Source organism: Embiotoca jacksoni, unplaced genomic scaffold, assembly GCF_022577435.1.
Source record: "Embiotoca jacksoni isolate LCO1_2020_lvr unplaced genomic scaffold, fEmbJac1.0.p SCAF_17, whole genome shotgun sequence".
Lineage (NCBI taxonomy): Eukaryota > Metazoa > Chordata > Actinopteri > Embiotocidae > Embiotoca > Embiotoca jacksoni.
Window position 1 is genome coordinate 2078056 of NW_027185307.1, and position 24205 is coordinate 2102260.

A 24205-nucleotide genomic window follows, 5' to 3' on the forward strand; every position below is an offset into this window, starting at 1 on the left:
GGATTCATAGGCTTCAACTTCATCCTGAAATTTAAAAAGAGGATGACAATTTTTAGTAAAAGTGGAACATTTTCCTTTCTAGATAGTTTCACTTCTAAAAGACGAACCAGCAGGGACTCATGTGGCTTCAAAGTGGGTCTTTGAGCCTGGTTTTCTGTCTGCCTCATTCCCTACCTGCTCAGCTATTAATAGGCAGCCCAGAGAACAAAGTGTATCCCCCTGACTGCACAAGATCTACCTGAACATGCACAACCAGGTCGCAGCTCCTTTCACCTTGTTTCGATTCATTCATTCTGCCAGAACAACAAAAAGTACAACTGAGGCGTAAAGCTTAAAGAAACAGGAAGCAGGAGAGTTTAGTCAAGGCATCAAAACCACAAATATTAAAAAGATTGAAACAATTACAACTAATTCAGACTTTTTCTCAGGCGAATTATTTTCTTAAAATTATGGAAAGAAAAGGCAAGTGTCACAGGATCAACTCAACTCATATCAGTCATTGTTTGTATTTCCAAATGACATATTGTAGCACTGCTCCTCACTCAGAGGTGTCAAGCTGTGCTTCAAAATAATACGGCTGTTTTGGAAATTAGTTTCTTTAGGAAGTCAACATTGTGTCACAGCAAAGCGTAAAATAGACACGCCGGTCCACTACAGTTAAATGTGAGATAGCCACGCTTTGGGCTGTTTAGGCGTTGAAGTTACACGTTTTGAAAGTGTGAAACTCACAAGCACGTAAATGTCATATGAACAAGGTCCTGCAACCAAGGCAACAAAGGGCATTTTTTGGCAGCATTAGGTTAGGTTAGGTTAGGTTAGGTTAGGTTAGTTTAGGTTAGATTAGGTAGTTACTTTATTAATCCCCGAGGGGAAATTTTTTTTTCGCTACAGCAGCATACAGAAGCAATAAGATAATAATAGAACAATAGAAAAGCAATAAAATAGCAGTAAAATTATAAAATATAAAATGCACAGTATATACAGTACAGTATATATCTATATATATTATATACAAACAACCAAGAACACAGACAACAGTGTTATTGTTGTGTGATGGATTTTGCCAGAGGTGAGTTATTGTACAGTCTTATTGCGGTGGACAGGAATGATCTCCTGTATCTGGAATGATCTCCTGTATCTGGAATGATCTCCTGTATCGGGAATGATCTCCTGTATCTGGAATGATCTCCTGTATCGGGAATGATCTCCTGTATCTGGAATGATCTCCTGTATCGGGAATGATCTCCTGTATCGGGAATGATCTCCTGTATCTGGAATGATCTCCTGTATCTGGAATGATCTCCTGTATCAGGAATGATCTCCTGTATCTGGAATGATCTCCTGTATCAGGAATGATCTCCTGTATCTGGAATGATCTCCTGTATCGGGAATGATCTCCTGTATCTGGAATGATCTCCTGTATCGGGAATGATCTCCTGTATCGGGAATGATCTCCTGTATCGGGAATGATCTCCTGTATCTGGAATGATCTCCTGTATCGGGAATGATCTCCTGTATCGGGAATGATCTCCTGTATCTGGAATGATCTCCTGTATCAGGAATGATCTCCTGTATATGGAATGATCTCCTGTATCTGGAATGATCTCCTGTATCAGGAATGATCTCCTGTATCTGGAATGATCTCCTGTATCGGGAATGATCTCCTGTATCAGGAATGATCTCCTGTATATGGAATGATCTCCTGTATATGGAATGATCTCCTGTATCTGGAATGATCTCCTGTATATGGAATGATCTCCTGTATCAGGAATGATCTCCTGTATCAGGAATGATCTCCTGTATATGGAATGATCTCCTGTATCAGGAATGATCTCCTGTATCAGGAATGATCTCCTGTATCAGGAATGATCTCCTGTATCTGGAATGATCTCCTGTATCTGGAATGATCTCCTGTATCAGGAATGATCTCCTGTATATGGAATGATCTCCTGTATCAGGAATGATCTCCTGTATATGGAATGATCTCCTGTATCAGGAATGATCTCCTGTATCGGGAATGATCTCCTGTATCGGGAATGATCTCCTGTATCGGGAATGATCTCCTGTATCGGGAATGATCTCCTGTATCGGGAATGATCTCCTGTATCTGGAATGATCTCCTGTATCGGGAATGATCTCCTGTATCAGGAATGATCTCCTGTATATGGAATGATCTCCTGTATCTGGAATGATCTCCTGTATCGGGAATGATCTCCTGTATCGGGAATGATCTCCTGTATCGGGAATGATCTCCTGTATCTGGAATGATCTCCTGTATCGGGAATGATCTCCTGTATCAGGAATGATCTCCTGTATATGGAATGATCTCCTGTATCTGGAATGATCTCCTGTATCAGGAATGATCTCCTGTATATGGAATGATCTCCTGTATCTGGAATGATCTCCTGTATCAGGAATGATCTCCTGTATATGGAATGATCTCCTGTATCAGGAATGATCTCCTGTATATGGAATGATCTCCTGTATCAGGAATGATCTCCTGTATCGGGAATGATCTCCTGTATCGGGAATGATCTCCTGTATCGGGAATGATCTCCTGTATCGGGAATGATCTCCTGTATCTGGAATGATCTCCTGTATCAGGAATGATCTCCTGTATCGGGAATGATCTCCTGTATCGGGAATGATCTCCTGTATCAGGAATGATCTCCTGTATCTGGAATGATCTCCTGTATCGGGAATGATCTCCTGTATCAGGAATGATCTCCTGTATATGGAATGATCTCCTGTATCAGGAATGATCTCCTGTATCTGGAATGATCTCCTGTATATGGAATGATCTCCTGTATCAGGAATGATCTCCTGTATCTGGAATGATCTCCTGTATATGGAATGATCTCCTGTATCAGGAATGATCTCCTGTATCAGGAATGATCTCCTGTATCTGTCCTTGTGACAGTGGAGCTGGAGGAGTCTTTTGGAGAACGTCCTCCTCTGTCTCTGCAGCAGGTGGTGAAGAGGGTGGTCAGGATTATCCAATATGGATAATAGTTTGTTCAGCGTCCTCCTCTCCACCACCTTTTCCAGACTGTCCAGGAGGTAGGAGGGGTGACTTGTGGAACGAATGCAGGAGGTGGCAACGTTGTTTATCATTTCCAACGACATGTTTTAGCCAAAAGTTTAATTTCCCTGTAAATCACATCTCTACGCAGTAGGTTTGAATGTCCGTCCACTAAAAATCACATGAAATAGACTTACAGTAAGTTTCTTTTTCTTTTTTTTTTTTTACCTTTCTTGTTGTTTCTCTTTCTAAACATGTTTCCTTCAACTCCAAACGTACTCATTTTACTAAAAAAAACTCACAGCGGAGCCAAAATAACCAGGAGGGACATTCAGGTCATGTCCCAACACCTGTTCTCCTCCAGCACCTCCTCCAGCACCTCCTCCACTCTGCTTCTCAGAGAGCTCAAACACAGGTGCCACCTACTATAAAGACCACTGATGTAGCACCATTGTCACCCTGCACACGCACACACACACACACACACACACACACACACACACACACACACACATACACACACACACACACGCGCGCGCGCACACGCGCCACCACACGCACGCACACACACACACACACACACACACACACACACAGTACTGAGTCATCAAGCTATTTGAGGACAAACACGAACCCTCCAAAGGCAGGCAGGAGTGAATATATTGAACCAGCGGTCTATTTTTACCACATAGTGCTCTTCGCTGTTGTTTGGCTCCTTCCAGGGAGACGGCTGTTCGACGGGAGCCCAGAAGGGATATTTGTACAGTACGGCTCCGGCCTCAGCTCGGCTCAGCTAATTCCCCTTGGTGGCTTTGGGAGACTCGTTAGGATTCTGCCTGGTTGGCGTCACTGTAAGAACCAACGGCTGCCGTGAGGACCAGAGCGAGAGTGTGATGTTTTTAAGATTCACCAAGATTCACCAAGAGCAGATCCTGAACCCATGCAGAGGAGGCTCCAAGCCGCCGTGTGGGCTGGGCTTTAGATTTAATTCATGTTGATATAGTCAGTGGAGGTTTAGGTGAGTTTGTCTCCTGCCTCACAAACAGCTCTGGATGTGCAGTACACGTCCTCTCTTCCTGCTATTTTGAAGCCATTTCCATATGTTTGTGACAATAGATTTTTACCATCTGCTCTCAAACACTGGTGACATTTTCACATCAGAGGTTGTTTACTTTTGCAGAAGCTATTTTTTCTTTGCTCTGTGCTACAAAACCCGCCTCCTCTGAAAAAGGTTAATCTAGCAGAAATGAACATTGATGAGCCACTTCATTGATTTTCGAGCAACATTGCTGATCCTGCTGCTTCCCTGTCCAGACCACATTTGTAGACTGATGTTGCAGCAGACGGTGCAGAGGACTCACTCTGAATATGAAAGCTTTTACTTTGTTCCACTTAATTAACTGTGGTTAATTAACTGTAATTGTAACCGTGTAGTTTTAGGTACTTTACTGATGCATTCCTTGAACAAATAGGAAAAAAAATCACATCAATGAAATAATGAGGTCCTGATGCAACATGTGCACCAGCCTCTCAACATTTCATTAAGAAAACCATCAATCCATCTATAAATCACACTCAATGATACCGTTGAAATGAAACGGAAACATCAACAATATTTCAATTTATATTTTTGTAATCAGTTAATAGCAAAAAAAGAGCCTTCACCATCCAGGGAGGTCAGATGTCTGTCCAGGAAGTGTCTCCTGGTTTGGGATTTAAAGAGGTTATTTTCTACCATCTGTGGATTCCTGTTTTCAGAGTTTGACATGTTCTGTAGATGGCACCATTAATATTCAAACTATTCCTGACATTAAAGTGCAGTTTGAACAAGAAGCTGATTATTTCTTTGACAGTGAAAAATGATCAGCTGTTTTGATTCGCGTCTTTTTGGTATTTCTGTGGTAAATCAGTATTTGTTGTTGTTGGTGTAGCAAAACAGATCTCTGTGCGTGTGTCGAACATATTGCATCGTTATTTATTTAATTTACTGCATCTAGCAAAGCACTTTGTGACATTTGCTCTTTGAAACTTCACTTAGTATTAACTACAAGACACTACAAATGTTTAGATTTACATTTATTGAGGTATTGATGTACTTGTCTGTCCGTCAGTCCTTCTGCCCGAATCCTCCCCACGACTATTAAACTAACCTCTAGTTAAAACCCTTTAGTGTTAGGAGGCAGGATTTAGTCTCTGTCCATGGTGCTGAATCTCCATGTGGAGGGAGCCACCATCCATCCATCCATACATCCATCCATCAATGATCCATCCAACCATCTATCCATCCATCATACATTCATCCATCCATCCATCCATACATGATCCATCCAACCATCATCCGTCCATCCATCCATGATCCATTCATCCATCCATCCATCCATCCATCCATCCATCCATCCATCCATGATCCATTCATCCATCCATCCAACCATCCATCCATCCATCCATCCATCCATCCATCCATCCAGTCACTGCTCTTACTGCATCACAGTATTATAGATTAGAGGCTCTTATTTCAGTAAGTGCTGTGCAGGGAAAAGGAAAAACTTTGCAAGGACTTAATAACGTCCATCTATAAAAAATAAACATAAATAATTAATCTCTTTTTACCCTTTTGAAACTTTTCCACTATAAAAACAAATTTTTTACCTGATTTTTGACCTGAGCTTTATTAAGACAGCATGTAAGATAATAATTGAGGTCTAAACCATACAGTATAGTGTACATGTATATCAGCTAAATCCATGTGTGGTATGTTTTTAGATGCATTTGAGGGTGTTGGACACATGCAATGCAAGTAGCGACGTGTCAGCACACCTCACATCAGCTCTGCTACTCTTGGTTTGGCACGAGAGTTTTGTCTGTGAGAGTTTTGTGTGTGACAGTATCACAGGGAGTGTGATAGAAATAGAAAATAGATGCTTCAACAAAAGCATCTGAAAATAGAAGCTGCTCCGCTGGCGTGCAGACTTCAGAGAGACTGAGCGATCGCAAGGAAGCAGAACAACGAGGAGCAGACGGATCTGAGGAAGAGGAGTGGTCAGAGAAATGAGAGGAGGAAGATCAACAGGCAAACAACCGGCAGGAAGGTTTAGGCAGGAACCGATTCATGGATGCAGAGATGAATACAGACATATGCATAAAGACAGATGTCAGAAAGGCAGAAGAAAATTAAAGGACAGAAACAGCAGATATATAAATAGGTAAAGAGAAGGACACGTTGACAACAATACATAAACACAAGACGTACTTTAATTATGGATGTATGTTGCAGAGAAGGAGGTTCATCATGTGAGACTTACAGCAGCTAAAACCTCCTGAGCTGGCTTGGAAGCATTTATTTTTGGATGCCTAAATCAAACCTTCATCATACTGTATGATATGTAATGTTAAAAAGATGGTTTTCCATTCATACATTTGAGTTTCATTGACTTTAAAAGTCCGCGACGAGGAGCCCTGATTCTGTTCTGGAGGTTCATGGTGGCTCAGCACTTTCAACCTGTAACCTCGGGTATCACACCAAAACATGTAATACACCCGTCAGTCCACAAGAGGACACCGTGTCACCCTGGGCGAGGCGTGAAAAGTGCACGCATGTATGACCAGAGTCAAAGAGGGGTAAAGGCCGCGATAAAGTCGGAGCAGGCAGGAAGTCGAGGTGGTTGGATGGAGCTCAGGTCACATGACTTTCACCTCTTTGACGGGTGTTTGAGTCTGTGAGGAAGCAAAAGTCAACGTGGATTCAACCAAATTGTGATCATGTCACATTTAACCCAAATCTTTTCCTAAAATGTGACCTTTGTGTCCTAAACCAGACGCCATAAAGGCGTCATACTTTTCACACATATTTGTCATATTTCTTTGCTGCTCAGGTTAAAGAGTGTGAAGATCGAACAAACAAACCGAGTCCTTCGTCTTTTATTGCGATTAAATTCTTCAAAAAGAAAAGGACGGAACAGTAAATCTCCTCCTGCAGCTTTTCCTCCTTTGAAAAGGTGCAGATCTCTCAGACAGATTGGTGGATGAGCAGCTAGCTCGGTTCGCCCTTCACGCTTCAGCAGCTGGAAGAACGGAGCTCTCAGCAGGGAGGGAAATAAACACACAACTTTAGTCTGCCCAGGAATGTGGAAAGTCTTTAGGTGACAACAAAGCAAATACTACATTTCTCACTTCAGTAGCTGACTTGATGTTTCCTCACAGTGAAACAGTCACACATGTTTATTAATTGCACACAAAAAAAAAAAAGTGTAACCACGAGATGATGAAGGATGGATTGGATGTAAATGTCAATAAATAAAGGTCATTGAATTGTTGTTTCTAAGGTTGGGTTGGGAGACAGATGGGTTGACAGAGACACAACGTGGCTTTAGGGGAGGGACAAGAGGAAGGAAAAGAACAGGGACGATGGGGTTGCCATAGAGACTAAGGATCAGTTAATGTTGCCGTAGGAGCAGCAACAGATGCTGAAGTTAATGAGACACCACAGAGACAGAACACTTTGTGATGGTTCAGTTTCCTTCTGTTACAAAACTCTGAAATGGACATAAAAAAAAACACTGCTCTGTCATTGGTTCATATAATCACATTATGTGACCTGTGGCTGTTATGTAATATCACCAATTCACCACATGAATAAATAGCAGTTGTTTTCCACATTTTACATATAAATAATACGCAAGTTTGCTCTTACAGACACCTGCTAGATGGATGTCCTCATCCTAAAGACGCAGATTTGAATAAAATAAAAAAATAGCCCTTAATTATACAATATTTGGTAGTTTCTGAAACTTCAAAAATAAAATCTATAGCTCTTACATCCTGTGATGTCCCCCAAGGGTTCTGTCATCAACCAAAAGCACAACATTATGGCAATACCACCCAGATTTACCTAAATGTACATCGAGAGTTTATTAATAACGAACATCTGTTTAACTGTTCCATTAAATCCTGAATGTCATTTAAAACATTTAGGTTTCCTTCTTCATCTTGTCTTCTTTTGTCAAACCTTGAAGTCCAGGAAATTCTCTCAATCTGCAATGCAATGAATGACTTGAATCTTCTCACTCACCCTTAACATCCATCCATCCCTCCAGTATTTATACCTACTTTATTGTAGCAGGCCACGAGGGGGCGGAGCCTGTCTCAGCTGACTTGGACGAAAAAACACTTAAAGCTCTTTCTGTTTGATATATGTGGTTTTATTCCTCTATGACTCATCCGTTGTCATGTGTATAAAGTGCTTTATAAATCAAGTAAAATGTTGTTTTGTACCTTTTTCTGTCAACAGTAATGACCCTGAGGTGGTGGGACTGTATTTGGCGTTTGTTGTTGCCAGGAGAATAATGCAGCAAAGATTGCAGCTGCTAAAGTTCAGAAACAAACAGGAACACAAACATGTAAGCAAAATCTAAAAGCAGCCAGACAGAAAACATGAAGACGCGAGACTGTCGAGGATTTTGAGGGTTTTGGTGAGAGATCGCAGCGCACAAACCTCGGTGGGAGGCAGTTAAAAACAGCAAAGCTTCCCTTTTCTGCATCTTAATTATGCAAAAGAGGTCAACAAGACGAGCGCTGGTGCACGGTGAGAGGAATATCCCGAAGCAGCAGACAGCAGGCTGCACAGGAGAGAGAGGAGCAACATGTTTTCACAGCGCCGTCTGAGTACCAGACACACCTTCACCAATGAGCTCTCACTTCAGACTCCTGGCATCTGTTCAATTCTTCTGAAAGGAGTCTTTTACCGTTCACTGCAGGAATTGAAAGCTGTATTTTAAAAGAAAGTTAAGGAGAGTGAAATAGAGACTGAGCTGTCGCTGGTAGGATAATAATCACTCCTGGAGGAGAGCGAGCAGGAAGGAGTGATGCTGAAAAGGTGCTGCAGTGGTTTGTTTTGTTTTTTCCAACCTGCCTGATGAGTGTGGCTCTCCAACAGGTGGACTGGTCCACACTGGAAAAGCCACCGGAGGCTTCATAAAGAGCTGACGGTGTTTCATTAGCAGGGAAATGACTTTGTTCAGTAACACCAGACTAAAGGAACAGCAGGGCACCAATACTGTAGCAATCGACTCATCTCATGACATTTATTTGGTTTATTAACTTTCAAATTTGGCACAAACAGACCATGAATATATATGAAAACATCGTGTTGTATAAAACCAGAACATTATAAGAACATTATTCTTAGATTGTTGAACTATTTTCCAACACAGTCTTTCACAGAGTGGTGAACCTCTCCCCAGCTTCACTGCTGAGAGACTCTGCCTCTCTGAAATGATCTTTTTATACCCAATCATGTTACTGAGCTGTTGCCATGGTAACCTGATTAGTTGTGAGAGGTTCGATCAGTTGCTTTCTCATCTTTTCACAACTTTTCCAGTCTTTTGTTGACCCTGTCCCAACTTTTTTGAGACGTGTTGCTGCTATCAAATTCAAAATAAGCACATAGTTTTCTCAAAACAAAAAGATTTCTCCGTTTCAATATTTGATATGTTTTCTTTAGCCTATTTTCAATCAAACTTCAGACTGAAGATTATTGAAAAGTATGCAATGTACTGATTCATTCAGGCTCCTTCAAGGATGAAATAATTACATTTGATGAAGACATCAGTTTGTCCATTCATAAATAGCTGACTGCACGACTTCGGCTCTATTCGACTCTGAACCAACAAAGATGGTGAACATGTTAAACATAACCTGACAAACATCAGTATGTTGTTGTAAGTCAGGTTCCATCTGTATGTTGTGCACATTTTCAGCAAATTTGGAAAACAAAATGTTGGAGTTTGGTTGATGGAGACGAGATGCTGGTGCTGATTGGTGCCTTTAAACTATTGCAGATCCAGAGAGGACGGACCTGACGGAGTCTCAGTCAAACCTTAAACACTGAAAAGAAAACGTGGTACTTCTGTTTAGTGTTTCCTCATCAGTCCACACTGCACTGCTTTTCTTTGTCTTTGAAGTTGGAGCAGTTTCATTGGATGTTGAGGTCACATGCTTTAATGTATGTCATCATTTATTCATGAAGTCTGTTTCCACCTCAGACAAACATGAGAACGTGATCGCAATATATTGACAATTCCCATCACACGTCAAACAGGTGGATGTAAACACACCTACTGTCACTGAGTATAATAACATATAATAACATGTACTCTAACATGATGTCAGAGGTCCAGTGTGCAGCCTCACAGAGCTGCTCAGAGCAGACTGTAATCTTTATTCAACCAATAATCATCTAAGAGAAGTTCCTGTCTGACCTTCATGTTGTAGCTCGATGCAACAGGAATAAGGTCTGACATAAAAATTTTAAAAAATTCTGAAAAGTTGATATGTTTATGTTTCACTATTCTGTATTCAGTCTTCCTCCTGTCCTCATTTTTTTAATACCTCAAATGTTCAATATTGATTTCTTTTTTTAGTCTGAAAACTGCCCATGCAAATACATCTTGGATAAACTGACAGACATGGCGCCTAATTTTATTGGTAACCAATACGAATGTCACATTTTCCATTTCCCCTGTCGCTCTGCAGATTTATTCCGTCCCTCTCGACACGGATCCTTCGTCTCATTAGCTTTGGGTTTTACCAGATGAGATGTGCTGTTGTCCGTCTGACTGAAAGACTGCGTGGCCTCGGGGGTGATGAGGGCGACCAGAGGAGGAGCAGGAAATATGAAACAGACATTCGACCATGTTATTTAATGTGTTTGTGACAGCGAGACAGAGACAGCAGGGGATTCAGTAGATGTGAACAAAACAGCCGAGAGCATCAGATTCATTCATTATGAACGATGATCAGAGCCCAGACAGTCGCTGCTGCTTCGCGGGGAATAGTTGAGCCGCTGGTTATTATGCCATTAATTAATAAAAGTGAATGAGACACTTTCTTCTCTCAATTAGTGCTGTTTAGGCAAATGTGTTCACTTCTTTTTTTTGGATGATAATAATGGCTGAACTGAGGGAATAAAAGCTGCCGTGCTGTGATGGTGAAGCAGGCACCATGTCAGACCACCGATTTACACATTTGAGCTTTTATAACAGCAATTTGGTGTCTTCAGATTTTCCTTTTCAGTTATTAGTAGTTGTGAAACACATGAATAAAAAAAAAAATAGGTTTTACCCACATGCAAAAATGTTATTAAATTCTAATCTAACTTTAGACAGAATTTGTTTAGTTTAGATTTCCTGATGTACAAATAAAGTATCTTAGAAATTCTTCAGTCACCATCATCATCGAAAAACTGTTCACATCCGAGTTTATTCGTCAGTTAATTATTAGTTGATTGACAGAAAAACAATCAGCATATTATTTATTAGCTTTGAGCTCATTAGTTGTGTAACTTTAACGCGTCCAGCTGCCTGCAACTGTTCTCGCTCCTTCATCGTGGATATTTTAGGAGACGACATGAGTGAACTTACTCTGTTTCCCAGCATGCATTTCACTGTAATCAGCAGGGATGCCTACAGCTGTTGTAATCGTCATCCGGCCACAGTGGTTTGTCTCCAAATCAGTTTTTTGCTGATTTATCAGAATACGTTGGGGTTTTTTCTGGGATGTGATGGTGTGTTGGTGAAGCAAGACGCGCCGACGTCCATCAACATGCAGATATTTGTTCATTCATTATGACACGAACGACTCAGCAGCCGCTCCAACATCTCTGTAATAATCTGGTTTTGAGGGTAAAGTTTGGTCTTCAAGTTGAAATCGAGGATTTTTGTTTTGTTTGGCTGAAGTTGTGCTTTGATTATTTGTCAGTTAAATGATGGATACAAACCTGTTTATGTCTTATTTGTATTGTTGTCAATATATAAATAGGAAGGTGTTGCTTTGATGTCCATTGAAAGTTCTCCTCCTGCAGTATTTCCCTGTTTAATTTTTTTTTTTTTTTTTTTTTTTTTTTTTTTACTGAAAAGACAGAAACAAGTTTGTAGAAAATCCGCTTGATTTTTCTGATTTAATTTTTCTACCACTTTTAAACCAACGAGCAGCACAGCGTCTCCAATTAACCTCGTTTAACCCATCGTTGGACCGTTGGAGGAAAACTGCTCCTGAATATAAATCAACATATATCTCTGAGCAGTGATGCCTGATGTTAGTTTAGTAGTGCATTAGTTTAAGATGTCCGATGTGCCTGTCTGAGCTGAGCGTGTCACTCTTATTCGCCCTTCCCAGTGTGCTGACTACACATCCTCACTTTACTGCCAGTCGAGTCAAATTTCAGTTGTGTTTTCCAATATCACTCATCACAAATTTGTGTCTCTACAACATACGATACTGTCAATCATCAGATCCTGGATTCGGATCAAGAGAAACTCCCCAAAAATGCCCTTTTACAGAGGAAATAATGGAAGAGCGTCGTCTCCGACTGGTTTCCGAGGAGCAGAGTTCTCGCGTCATGTCTGTAATTAATATGAAGACGACAGCGACTGAAGTGAAGTCTTTGACCTGTGGAAACAGGCAGAGGAGATTAGCATAGTGGAATACCCTCCCTCGGGTCTTTAGCATATTAATAACCCTCCCCCCTGCTCCTCACACACACACACACACACACACACACACACACACACACTGCTGGCTTTCATCGCCATCATCCATCCTCCCTCCATCAGCCCCTGACTCCCCACCAAACATGCCCCCAAACCATTTCCCACCCCCCAACGTGGCTAGAGCCGGCAACACTGATGAGGGAGCCAGTTGCCATAGCAACAGGAGGCGGTTGCTTTGGCGACTAATGTGAAGAGGGGCTACTGAGGAAACAATGGATGTTTAGCGAGAGAGGGGGTGTTGTGACGGGCTGCGAAGGAGATGCAGCTATAAATAGACGTCAGTAAAGATGGTCTGTTTCCCTCCAACAACCCCCTGCTGAGACCATCCTCCTCTTCCTCCACACCTGTGATCAGCACTCCCTCTTTCTCTTCCTGCCTTTCAGAGGCTATTTAGCATACAGACAAAAAACGCCCGTCTGTATTCAGCTCGAGCAAAAGAATTTTTACTATCTGGCAGTTTAAGATCGACCGCAGGAATCTGCTGTCAGGGAACGTTCAGCACAAGTTCATGACACGTCTTATTACAGCTGGTGGAAGATGTCCTTTAAAGCTGCACCGAGTGACACCGAGAAGAAAAGAAGAAAAGCTCAGGGTGAAACGAAAGATAAAAACACTGAAACATACAATCAGGGACATCAGATATGAAGTTGTTTCTAACCAATAGCATGAGAGTCTGACAGGAATGAGGAGCAGGGTCTGTTGAGTTAGCTTAGCACACAACATGCTAATGATTTGGCACCAACCATCATCCATCAGTGATGTCATCAACCATCAGTGATGTCATCAATCATCAGTGATGTCATCGTTGGTTTGTGAACATTATGAATCCTCCAGTTCAGATTCTGTCCGTCACCATCTTTACTAGTTCGGAGCAGTTTGGAGCAGGAAGTGACCATATTTGGACGATCTGGGGGAGGAGCCAGAGGTGGATCTGACCGATCTGATCGGAAACCTGACGATACTACGTCCCGCCCACCGATAGCTGTAACCTGACTGCACCACAGGCCTGTCAATCAAACAGACACGCCCCAAAAACAGGTCTTCTTGAATCTTCTTTTCTAATGAATGAGGGATTATTTTCAGATGGACCTCCAGAAAACTAATAAGAAGGAGTGACTTTAGCTAACAACACCGAGATAACTGGTGGACACATTTTATTCACTTTGGATTTGATGAGAGAAGTTGAATGGGAGTCTATGGAGCCGGAGGCTTTTTGGAGCCGACCTCTAGTGGCACTCGCTGGTATTGCAGCTGAAGGCACTTCTGGATCAGAACCATTTTACAGAACTGAAGCTACAAACTCTTTTATATCCAGTCAATGTTTGACATGAAATTAAGCGTCAGCAAAGAAACAACATGAGTGATGAGAATTGTTGAAAAATCAGCTAATAAAATTACTTTCAGTGATACTTTGGCTACTTAAAGCTTGTTTAGCCACAGACGAGATAAAACAGGCTCAAAGGGCTCAAAGCTGCTCTAGCGCCACCAGGAGGTTTGAGTTTCAGGTTTGTCTCAAAAAGTAGAGTTGATCGCAGAAACTGTGACTTATATAACACAGTGAAACTGATATAAACATTGACAATGAAAAAAAATCACTGATAAAATTAAGTGAACACAGTAGTTTAAGAATAAAACCTCAGTGTTTTATTGTGAAAATCCGAGCTGTTTCCTGTCACTATTTCCCTGAATCAGTGCAACCATGTAAAGGTGCCATTGATTCCTTTCACTGGACACAGCTATTGTATTGTCTGTGTGCCGTCCTAGTGGCCTGCACGGGTTGTTAGGCTAAGCGCCTCCGTCACCCCCCCCCCCCCCCCCCCCGCTCCTCCTCCACCCCACCACCCCCGGGATTATATAACGCTGTGTAGTGAGTGTGTCTGTTTGTGTATCTCTGCCAGCCTACCAGTCGGACAGGGTGAGGTCATCTATTTGGTGGTCCGTGTGTGTGTGTGTGTGTGTGTGTGTGTGTGTGTGTGTGTGTGTGTGTGTGTGTGTGTGTGTGTGTGTGTGTGTCACCCTGGTGTTAGTTTTGTACTTCAAGAGGCAAACAGGCAGCGAGAGAAGAATTTAAAAAAGAGAAAACACAACAGATGCGACACAAAATCAGAGACAGTAAACCAGCCTCGAGCGCGTCTGTCTGTCTGCCTGTCTGTCCACACCGCTCTGTCTGTCTGTCCACACCGCTCTGTCTGTCTGTTTGTCATGTCTGTCTGTCCACACCGCTCTGTCTGTCTGTCTGTCATGTCTGTCTGTCCACACCACTCTGTCTGTCTGTCTGTCATGGCTGTCTGTCCACACCGCTCTGTCTGTCTGTCTGTCCACACCGCTCTGTCTCATCTGTCTGTCTGTCCGTCCACACCACTCTGTCCTGTCTGTCCGTCCGTCCACACCGCTCTGTCTGTCTCGTAGGTGCGATGCTTAAAAAGTGACAGAGCCGGTAACCGTGGCGACGGGGCCATCATGGTTCCGTGATGCAGACAGACACACGGTTTTGGGAGATGCAGCTGATGTGACTCCGTGTGATGGATCCGGTCGACAGTCTGGTGCAGACGTGTTCTCCAAACGTGGTAACAGGCTGTCTTTTAACGGTGTCCAAACACGTCGGCATCAGCAGCAGCAGTCGGAGGTAGATGGATGTCTGGACTGAAGGGAGGAAGGAGACCAAGTCAGAGCAGATATGAACCCATTTATCATTTAATATGTCAGACATACTGCAGACAAACAGGCTGCACTTTTTAAGACATGATATTGTCCTTTTATTCCCCTGAAGAGACCGAGCAGCAGACATCAGTGTCCATGCTTCTGATTCACACCGCTCAGAGATAAGATGCTCTTATCTCATCTACTTTAGAGGAACGTGAGTCCTTCCGATGGTGTTGCTCTTCTGTGTTTTGATGATGATGAGAATGGGATGAGAGCACCCGTTGTTTTGTGGCCTTTTATTAAAACCCATCTAATCTGTCAGTAAGTGTAATATTATGACATTTTGTATGCTCTTACTTCATATAAGTGGCTGTAAAAAGCTTTTAGTTCGGATTGTTTGGATATTTCGATAAAGATTTTCCTGCATGTTGAGTTCTAATTAAAGTGAGAAGAGAGCAGCAGTGAATCACAACGTCGACTAACGGAAAGAGTCCCGCTGCCACTTTAGAGGAGGATGTCCAACAAGTTGTTCATACCATACCATGTTTACCTCTAAAAGTCGTTGTCGTTGCTGTTCTTATGTAAAGACTTGATCCCATTGAAACCAGCTGAGTTCCACTTTGCCTCCGACACAGCCACCAGAACTGATCGCAGCCATTTTACACAACGCTCGTGATCCCACCAGACACGCTGCAGCGCGTTTTAGAAACCTTCCCGAAGCACCGCCGAGCTGCGTGCAGTACATTTTTGACAGAAGCGGTCTTAAGCTGCAGAAAGAAGATTAACAAGGCAGAATTTTTCCAACTAAAACACCCCATTAAGACTCACAATCATGAATCACATCACGACATCAACGTCCCCCCCCACCCCCCGGGGGAGGGAATGAGTGTCCTCCTGATGACAGCCACAGTATGGGCAGTAGTTACCAGATAAGTAAGTATAAGGGGGATTGTTTTAAAACACAGACAACTGTCTTTAAGCAGCAAATAAATAACAATGATAAACACAAAATGAAGTACAAAGAAAACATTTATCAATACTGCTCTCCCACTCTAGAGGCACAAAAATTAAAAGAAAAATGATGAAACCTGTTAATCTGAAACACTCCAGGTGGCGAATTAAGATGTGCAGAGGACGAAACAAAGCGGCATCACACACGCTTGGAGACCACGAGGAACACTGCTGCATGAAATAGGAAGTACAAACAAACACTTTCACCAAATTGAAACACCGGCCAGGCAATCAGGATCGAATGGTGTAAAATCTGCATCCCTCCTCTACTCAATACTTGTGTGAACTTTTGAAGATGACGAGTCAAATAGGCGTCACCTGGGAAAAGCACAAAGCGAGCTGCGGAACATTTCCGTGTTTTCCCCGTGTCCTAAAGCTCCTGCTGCGGCCTGATCGTTACTGACACGCCTCCTGCTGCGCGTCTCCTTACACATCCTTGAAGTCAACCTCATGTTGGGTCACCAAAATACCAAACCTGCGTGCAGCGTGAAGAAAATGCCACTTCCCTGAAGCAAAGGCCCGCTGTGTACCGTACGCTGTCATGACAACAGCCGAGCTCATATTCTCCTGCACGATGTTCTGCCCTCGTGGACGTGGCAGATCAGATGGAAAGCTATCAAGAGGCTTCAAAACAACAGGTCAGCCTTCAAAAAGCCACAGTGACAGCAACACATGACGGGGATGTTCCTCCTTAACAGGACATGTCTGGCTGCCGTGTTGTGATGCTGCGACTGGTCGGTAGAAATGATCATTTTGGGCTCAGTTTGAATGGAGTGATGACAATTTATCTGGTAAGAAAGCAAGCCAGTATCACAGGAAAGCATGAAACAGACACGCCGGTCCACGACAGCAAACGTGAGATTGCCACGCTTCGGGCTGTCTAGGCGTGAAAGTCGCACGTTTTGTAAGCGTGAAACTTACACACTGGCAAAGTTTCATTTTCCTGTAAGTCACATGGCTCTAAGCAGGCAATCGGTTTCATTTTCACCCAATACAGGAAAAACGTGCAACTGTCACGCCTAGACAGCGCAAAGCGTGGCTATCTCACGTTTTGCTATAGTGGACCGGCGTGTCTATCTCACGTTTTGCTATAGTGGACCGGCGTGTCTATCTCACGTTTTGCTATAGTGGACCGGCGTGTCTATCTCACGTTTTGCTATAGTGGACCGGCGTGTCTATCTCACGTTTTGCAGTAGTGGACCGGCGTGTCTATCTCACGTTTTGCTATAGTGGACCGGCGTGTCTATCTCACGTTTTGCTATAGTGGACAGCGTGTCTATCTCACGTTTTGCTATAGTGGACCGGCGTGTCTATCTCACGTTTTGCTATAGTGGACCGGCGTGTCTATCTCACGTTTTGCTATAGTGGACCGGCGTGTCTATCTCACGTTTTGCAGTAGTGGACCGGCGTGTCTATCTCACGTTTTGCTATAGTGGACCGGCGTGTCTATCTCACGTTTTGCTATAGTGGACAGCGTGTCTATCTCACGTTTTGCTATAGTGGACCGGCGTGTCTATCTCACGTTTTGCTGTAGTGGACCGGCGTGTCTATCTCACGGTTTGCTATAGTGGACAGCGTGTCTATCTCACGGTTTGCTATAGTGGACAGCGTGTCTATCTCACGTTTTGCTATAGTGGACCGGCGTGTCTATCTCACGTTTTGCTGTAGTGGACCGGCGTGTCTATCTCACGGTTTGCTACAGTGGACAGCGTGTCTATCTCACGGTTTGCTACAGTGGACCGGCGTGTCTATCTCACGGTTTGCTACAGTGGACCAGCGTGTCTATCTCACGTTTTGCTATAGTGGACAGCGTGTCTATCTCACGTTGGACAGCGTGTCTGCCTGTTGAAAATCATTGGTTTCTGCCAACGTTCAGCCTTCAGTCCAAACCGACAACCACAGGAATGCCTGTAACCGCCAGCTGTTTTCACCCGGACTGGATACACACACACTTGCATATAAAGCTCAGCCCAGGACAACAAGCCTCTCTCTTTCCCCCCCACCCCTCCCATCAGATTCTGACCCTTGCCTTGAAATGCATGCTGGGTATTCTCAGATGATCCATTTATACTCACTTTAATTCACTCTTTGACTTCATATTTTGTTCAACATTTTTGATTTGATTTGATCCACGTTATTAATCCCCGAGGGGAAATGTCTTCACTACAGCAGGGGGGCTCTCAGGGGGGAGCTGCTGCAGCAGGCTGCCACTAGGGCGGCGCCAGGTAACCTGACCTGAGGTCATGTTTTTGGATGATGGGAGGAAGCCGGAGAACCCGGAGAGAACCCACGCAAGCACAGGGAGAACATGCAAACTCCGCACAGAAAGGCCCAGGACCGGATTCGAACCCGGAACCTTTTTTGCTGTGAGGTGACAATGCTAACCACTGCACCACCGTGCCGCCCTACATAATATAACCACGTAAAGCCATTTGGTAACGCAGATATGGATGAAAAGATGAATTTCAGGATTATGATCACACCGTGACGGATGTCCATCGGCACTTATTCCCTCTATTGAAACTTTACTTCAGGCTCTTGATGTGTGAAGCAGGTCTTTCTTCAAGTTTGTTCACCACATGTTAAACAGCAACGACTCACATGGTCGTATGACCGAGGACTGAGAGGCTGTTGTTTTTAAAGAGGATGTGATGAAGGCACTTCCTGCTGAAAGTTTCAGTTTTAGTGTGATTTCATTGTAAACTGCCATTTTTGGTGCGATCAGGACATAATGATCTGAAATGGAGCTGAAAATGTTTCTGTGCAGGAAGCCGAACGCTCGCAGGCTCGACTCAGTGTTCATCGGATTTAGCCTGAAGAGTGTGTGTGTGTGTGTGTGTGTGTGCGTGTGTGTGTGTGTGTGTGTGTGTGTGTGTGTGTGTGTGTGTGTGTGTGTGTGAGTGAGCATGCCAGGAGTGTGGGGAGTGATTCTCCAGATGTGAACAGATTCAGTCTGACAGACAACAAGTTCTCTTCACCAGCGGCTTCACTCTTCCTCCGTCTCCTATATATTCCCATCTTCCTCTTCCTCCTCTTTGACTCTCTCACACTGAGCACTCAGATTGGAAATGATGTCGGACACACACGCTGAGGTGCATGCAATCAATCATCTTCTCACATGTACACACAGTTGTTGGTGTTTGGATTTCTTTATCCTTCTTTCATCTCAGTGGTTTTTATCTTTGAATCTCAGCCGCTCACACGGCCGAGCAGAAGGTGTCTGCTGCTGTGCAACGACAACCGTGTAAGTGTTTGTGACGGAGAGACGGCCGAACAGACATTTTGTATTTTACATTTACCACAGCATCACGTCAGACAAAAGAGAAGATTAATAACCGTCAGGGAAGTGTCGTATAAAGGATAGATTTACAGGAGTTCATGTGTGGAGAGGTCTCCAGTTTAAATCAGATCTGCCCCTGCAGCCTCCCTCAGCCCTCACTCCATCCTACCCCAGGGGGGACACTGTGTGTGTGTGTGTGTGTGTGTGTGTGTGTGTGTGTGTGTGTGTGTGTGTGTACATACACATTGTGCTTTTTGCCAGGAGACAGAAGGAGGGAATGAAAAGGGGGTCGAAGGGAGAAAAACCTGGAGTGAAAGAGAAAACCAGAGGGGAGGAGGGGGCTTACTCTCTCCACCACAGTGGGCGGAGTCTGGGAACTGGCAGTGGCCAATCGGGGGCCACAACTGGGTCACATGACAGGTGGAATAATCAGAGAGAGAGGGAGGGAATGAGGGGGAGAGCTGCACATAGAGACCAGCCTCAGTGTGTGATTGAGTTCAGAGCAGAGACACACACACACACACACACACACACACACACACACACACACACACACACACACACACACAGCTCCTGATTGACTGAACACAACACAACAACAGGCAAAACAACAAAGGACAGAAGTGGTGAAGATTAGCTCTGGACACCTGGGACGGAGGCGGATTCAGACTTGGAGACAGACAGAGAGGAGAGACAGCATGTCGTCTCTCTCCGATCAGCAGCCCGGCTCTCCTTTCTCAGAGTACAGCGAGCTGTGTAAGGTGCCATCGCTGTCGCCCGCCGGGCCGACTCAGAGCTGGGACTGGCAGCACCCCTCGGGGCTGGACATGGGCCCCCCCAGGGACCCCCTCAAGGGTCCCCCCAGGGCCCTGGTGGTCGGCTCTGGACCTTTGGCCTCAGCTGCACTCACGGATGAAGACAAGCTGTGCTTCTTTGAGCAGCCGGGCCGAGGCGGCGTGGAGGCGGAGCTGAAGGTGCCGGGCAGAGGAGGCATCTCCGGGAGCACCTCGCTGGGTAACGCCTCGCTGGGTAGCGCGGGGGTGAGCCCCGACAGCCCTCTCTCCTCCTCCCCATCCCCCTCCCCAGCCTCCCCGGGCAGACTGCCCTCTGCCCTGGGGTGTGGTGTCAGCAGCAAGGGCTCCCTGCCGCCTGTTCCTGGATGCCCTGCCCGGCGCTTGGAGCTGTCCTCGTCCACCGCTGGGATGCCTGCACACTCGATGGGAGCCTCACTGATGGAGGCATCTCCAGTAGATGGAGACTTTCCATCCGAACCATGGAACAACTCCAGTTTTGCCGAGTCCAGCCCGAAGGTGGCCATGCCCCAGGTGGCTCCGAACTACTGTGTCATCGGAGCAGTCAACGACACCCATATGGAGACGGGTGGCGGCGGCGTGGCCGGAGCCGGGGCGGCGCTGGGGGCCCGACAGCTATCAGAGGGCTCTTCAGGGGACAACAGTGAGGAGGAGGAGGAGATGGAAGAAGAAGAGGAGGGGATGGAGCCCTGTTTCATGGGGCGGGCTGACCAGCAGAGGAAGGCCATGAGGCGGGCGATGTCTGAATGTTCCCACCTGTCGGTCCCCACCAGTCTGGAGCTTCCTGATAAATACCCAGGTGGAGACGGGGCGGGGCCGGACCAGCTAGAGTCACCCATGGGTGGCCCGCGCCGCTCGCCGCACTCCATGCAGCGCTCGCTGACGGTCGCAGAAGATCAGCCCCCTACCCCGCCGCCCACCCTCTCGGCGGCCGGCGCCACGCACACCGACCTGCGGCAAGCCCCGCCCGAGCCCCGCCTCTCGCTCTCCCCGTTCCCGCCGCTGAGGGACAACGGCGGGGGCTTCCCTCTCTCACCGTTCGAGGAACCAGTGGAGGGCTTCAGGATGGAGAAGGAGCTGGGGGGCATGGTGCTTCCGGTGCCCCTCAGCCCCAAAGGGTTCGGCTCCGTGGACGGCAGCCCTGGAGGGGAAGCAGGTCCCAGATCGGACCGCGTCAAAGAGGTGGATACTAAACTAAACATGAGTGCAGGTGGAGACTTTGGAGCGGGCAACATGTCAACAGTGACGGGGGGCTTCGATGATGGAGATCTTACCGCTGCTGGTTACGCCAGCCTCAGCTTGAACTCCAGCACGAACCCCTTCATCACAGCGGATGGTAGGTGGAGACCAGACTCTGGTTTGTTAACGCTCAAAATTAAATGCCAGATATGAGCTCCGTGGATACAAACAATGGGTAGACATTCAGCAGACTGCAAACAGGTAGATTGGACTCTTGGCTTTTTGGTCATTGTATTTCCTGTTGTGTGTGTGTGTGTGTGTGTGTGTGTGTGTGTGTGTGTGTGTGTGTGTGTGGTGTCTTGTTGGAACTAGGGGTGGGGTTTGTTACGGGGGGGGCGGGTGCAGCATGCAGGCAGGAAGGTGAACGGAGCAAAATGAAATCTAGATTGAGAGCCGTTCTCTGTCTGGATTGTCGTAAACCAACCTCTGAAGCTACTGGAAGGTGATGGAAGTATTATAACGATCTCTGTCTGTATAAACGTGTCAAGATTACAGGTGTTTGTGGTCTGTTAATGAAGGCGATGATTCAGCATTTGAGTGCTTGATTTATTGACTCCAGCCGGTGTCGAATCAGATCAGGTTTTCTGGTGGAAGCGTTGAGGGCTCGAGGTTGGAGAGAGCTACAGAGACAGGCTAAAAGTAGGAGTGTCAGCCGGAGACGGAGAGTGAAAGAGAAAGAATGAAAAGCTGAGAGAAGTCGACAGCAGCAGAGCCGCCCCCCCGCGGGCTTCTCCACGGCCCGTCATGGTGTCTGTCTGGTTGTGTTGGTCAAATGCAGCTCCAGGTTCACAAACGGAGGGAGTGAAGACAATGAGTTATTGGAGTGTGAATACTTGGAACAACAGGTATGTAGTCTTGTTGCGTTTGTGCACACAGCTGTGTGTGTGTGTGTGTGTGTGTGTGTGTGTGTGTGTGTGTGTGTGAGTGTGATGCAGCATAATAAGCTTGCAGCAGGAGGTTGTGTAGTAGGCGACTCTCCAGCTGACACTTGGATTCAGGGTCAGGAAAACGCAGCTCATTATAACTGACGGAGGCTCCGTCTTTGTCCGCTCCTTTTTCCCCGTCCTCCCTGCTTCCTTCATTTCCAGTTTGTCTCCACTGCCGTCTCGGTCCAGCTCTGTCTTCTGTTCCTCTGAATGCTCATTAAACTCCCATTGAGGGCAGGCAGAGCCAAGATGGCTGAAAGCGGGTCGCGGTCACGTCGAACGATGACCAAAACGGGGTCACTGAGTTGGAAACGTGGCCCACAGCAGCGATGCTCTTCATCACGATGGTCTCTCCTTCAGCTCGTCTTCATCTCACACTTTCTCCTCTCTTCTCTTTGTCTCTTTCTTCTCCTCTCTGCTGGCATGCCACAGTTGTTCCCGCCGCCTGCCACAGATCTGAGTCTGGAGTATTAAAGGGGAGGTGATCTTTATCCCCCCCCCCGAGGTCCAACAAGAGCACGGCAGAGTCATCTGGCCCGAGGCTGTGTGCTTTCTCACCAAGGTCACGGAAAGATTTCTGAAACTCCTGCTGTTGTGTGAAAACCTTTTATAAGCTTAAAAATACATCCATGTTATTCTGTTTTCCTCAAAAGGGAAAAAAAAAGCCAAGCGGGGATGCGATGAAGGCGACGCGTGAAGCTCCATCGAATGAGCTGTGAACGTGCAGCTGTAACTGGGACTTAGCTCCATCTCTCCTGTGGGGTTGTGGGGAATTATGATAAGCATATTGTGGGGTTCGGTGGGGAAGAGAAAAACAGGCATTGAAGCAAAATGCCTGGTGGGAGTGATGTAGATGAATGAAAACAGGACGTGCTGGATCTGGTGAGCCGTGCTCGGATAGATGGGGTGTGCACAGAGAATAGAGAGAACGAACAGGGCGAGAAAGATGAAGAGAAAGTTCGGTGTTGCACTGAGCTGATCCCACTTTGAAAACACCCCCGAGTCAGAGTGTAGATTTTGATTGGTGCGTCAGATTGCTTTTGTCTTGCAATTGTTTGTGGTTTTGTCACACAGTGTCCTGTCAGGCCCGATGAACTGATCGTTCCCTCCGGCAGCAGCTCCGTGTTCGGCTGTGGTGAAAAGCTTTGGGACGTGGCCATGTTTTCTTTGCTAATTGATGTCACAGCACTGGAACACAGCGCTGGCTGCTTGTTTATGTGTGAGTTGTTGTTTTTAATGTGAATACTTGTGAGAGTTTACTTGTGTACTGGCATTAATGTGTGTATGTGTGCATTTTGGCACCTTTTAACCTCGGATGCATTTTTACGTCAACACTTGCTCTCATTATAAAGAATTCAAAATACACTGTAAATACATCACACACATACAACTTAATGAATGCAGGCTAACTTCAGAATGGGTCGTGATTTTTGAATAGTCAAAAAGATAAAGGCAAAAGTAGTAATACTTTACTTCCACCAGAAGGTGGCAGTGATGCGTACAAAAGCTGTTTGCCACCACGATTAAACAACAAACAAAGTAGAGGTAGTGTTTTCTAGGTCTGACAAGTGACGCCAATGCGAAAGTGCCACAAAGTGCAATACCACCAAAGGCAGCTAGGGGGCTGGCTCCATAAGGACTGTGGCTCCACAGACTCCCTTTCAACTCTGTAAGATTAGATTCTACGGTACAAAACAAGAGAAACGTGCAGAGATGACTACAGCCGG

At 45.4% G+C, this 24205-nt stretch overlaps 1 protein-coding gene across 11 annotated transcripts in view; it reads left to right on the top strand.

The window, feature by feature from the left end:
- LOC138199288 (microtubule-associated protein 4) overlaps positions 1–24205 on the top strand; it is a 110523-nt gene that overhangs the window by 62610 nt on the left and 23708 nt on the right. Inside the window, exon 1 of one of the 11 annotated variants that reach the window (XM_069151247.1) lies at positions 19975–21649. The exons of the other annotated variants lie outside the window; for them this stretch is intronic. Within the exon in view, the coding sequence (XP_069007348.1) occupies positions 20200–21649 (1450 nt within the window). The 5' untranslated portion in view covers positions 19975–20199. Of the gene's footprint in view, positions 1–19974; positions 21650–24205 lie in introns of those variants that run through there. 11 annotated transcript variants of the gene reach the window in all.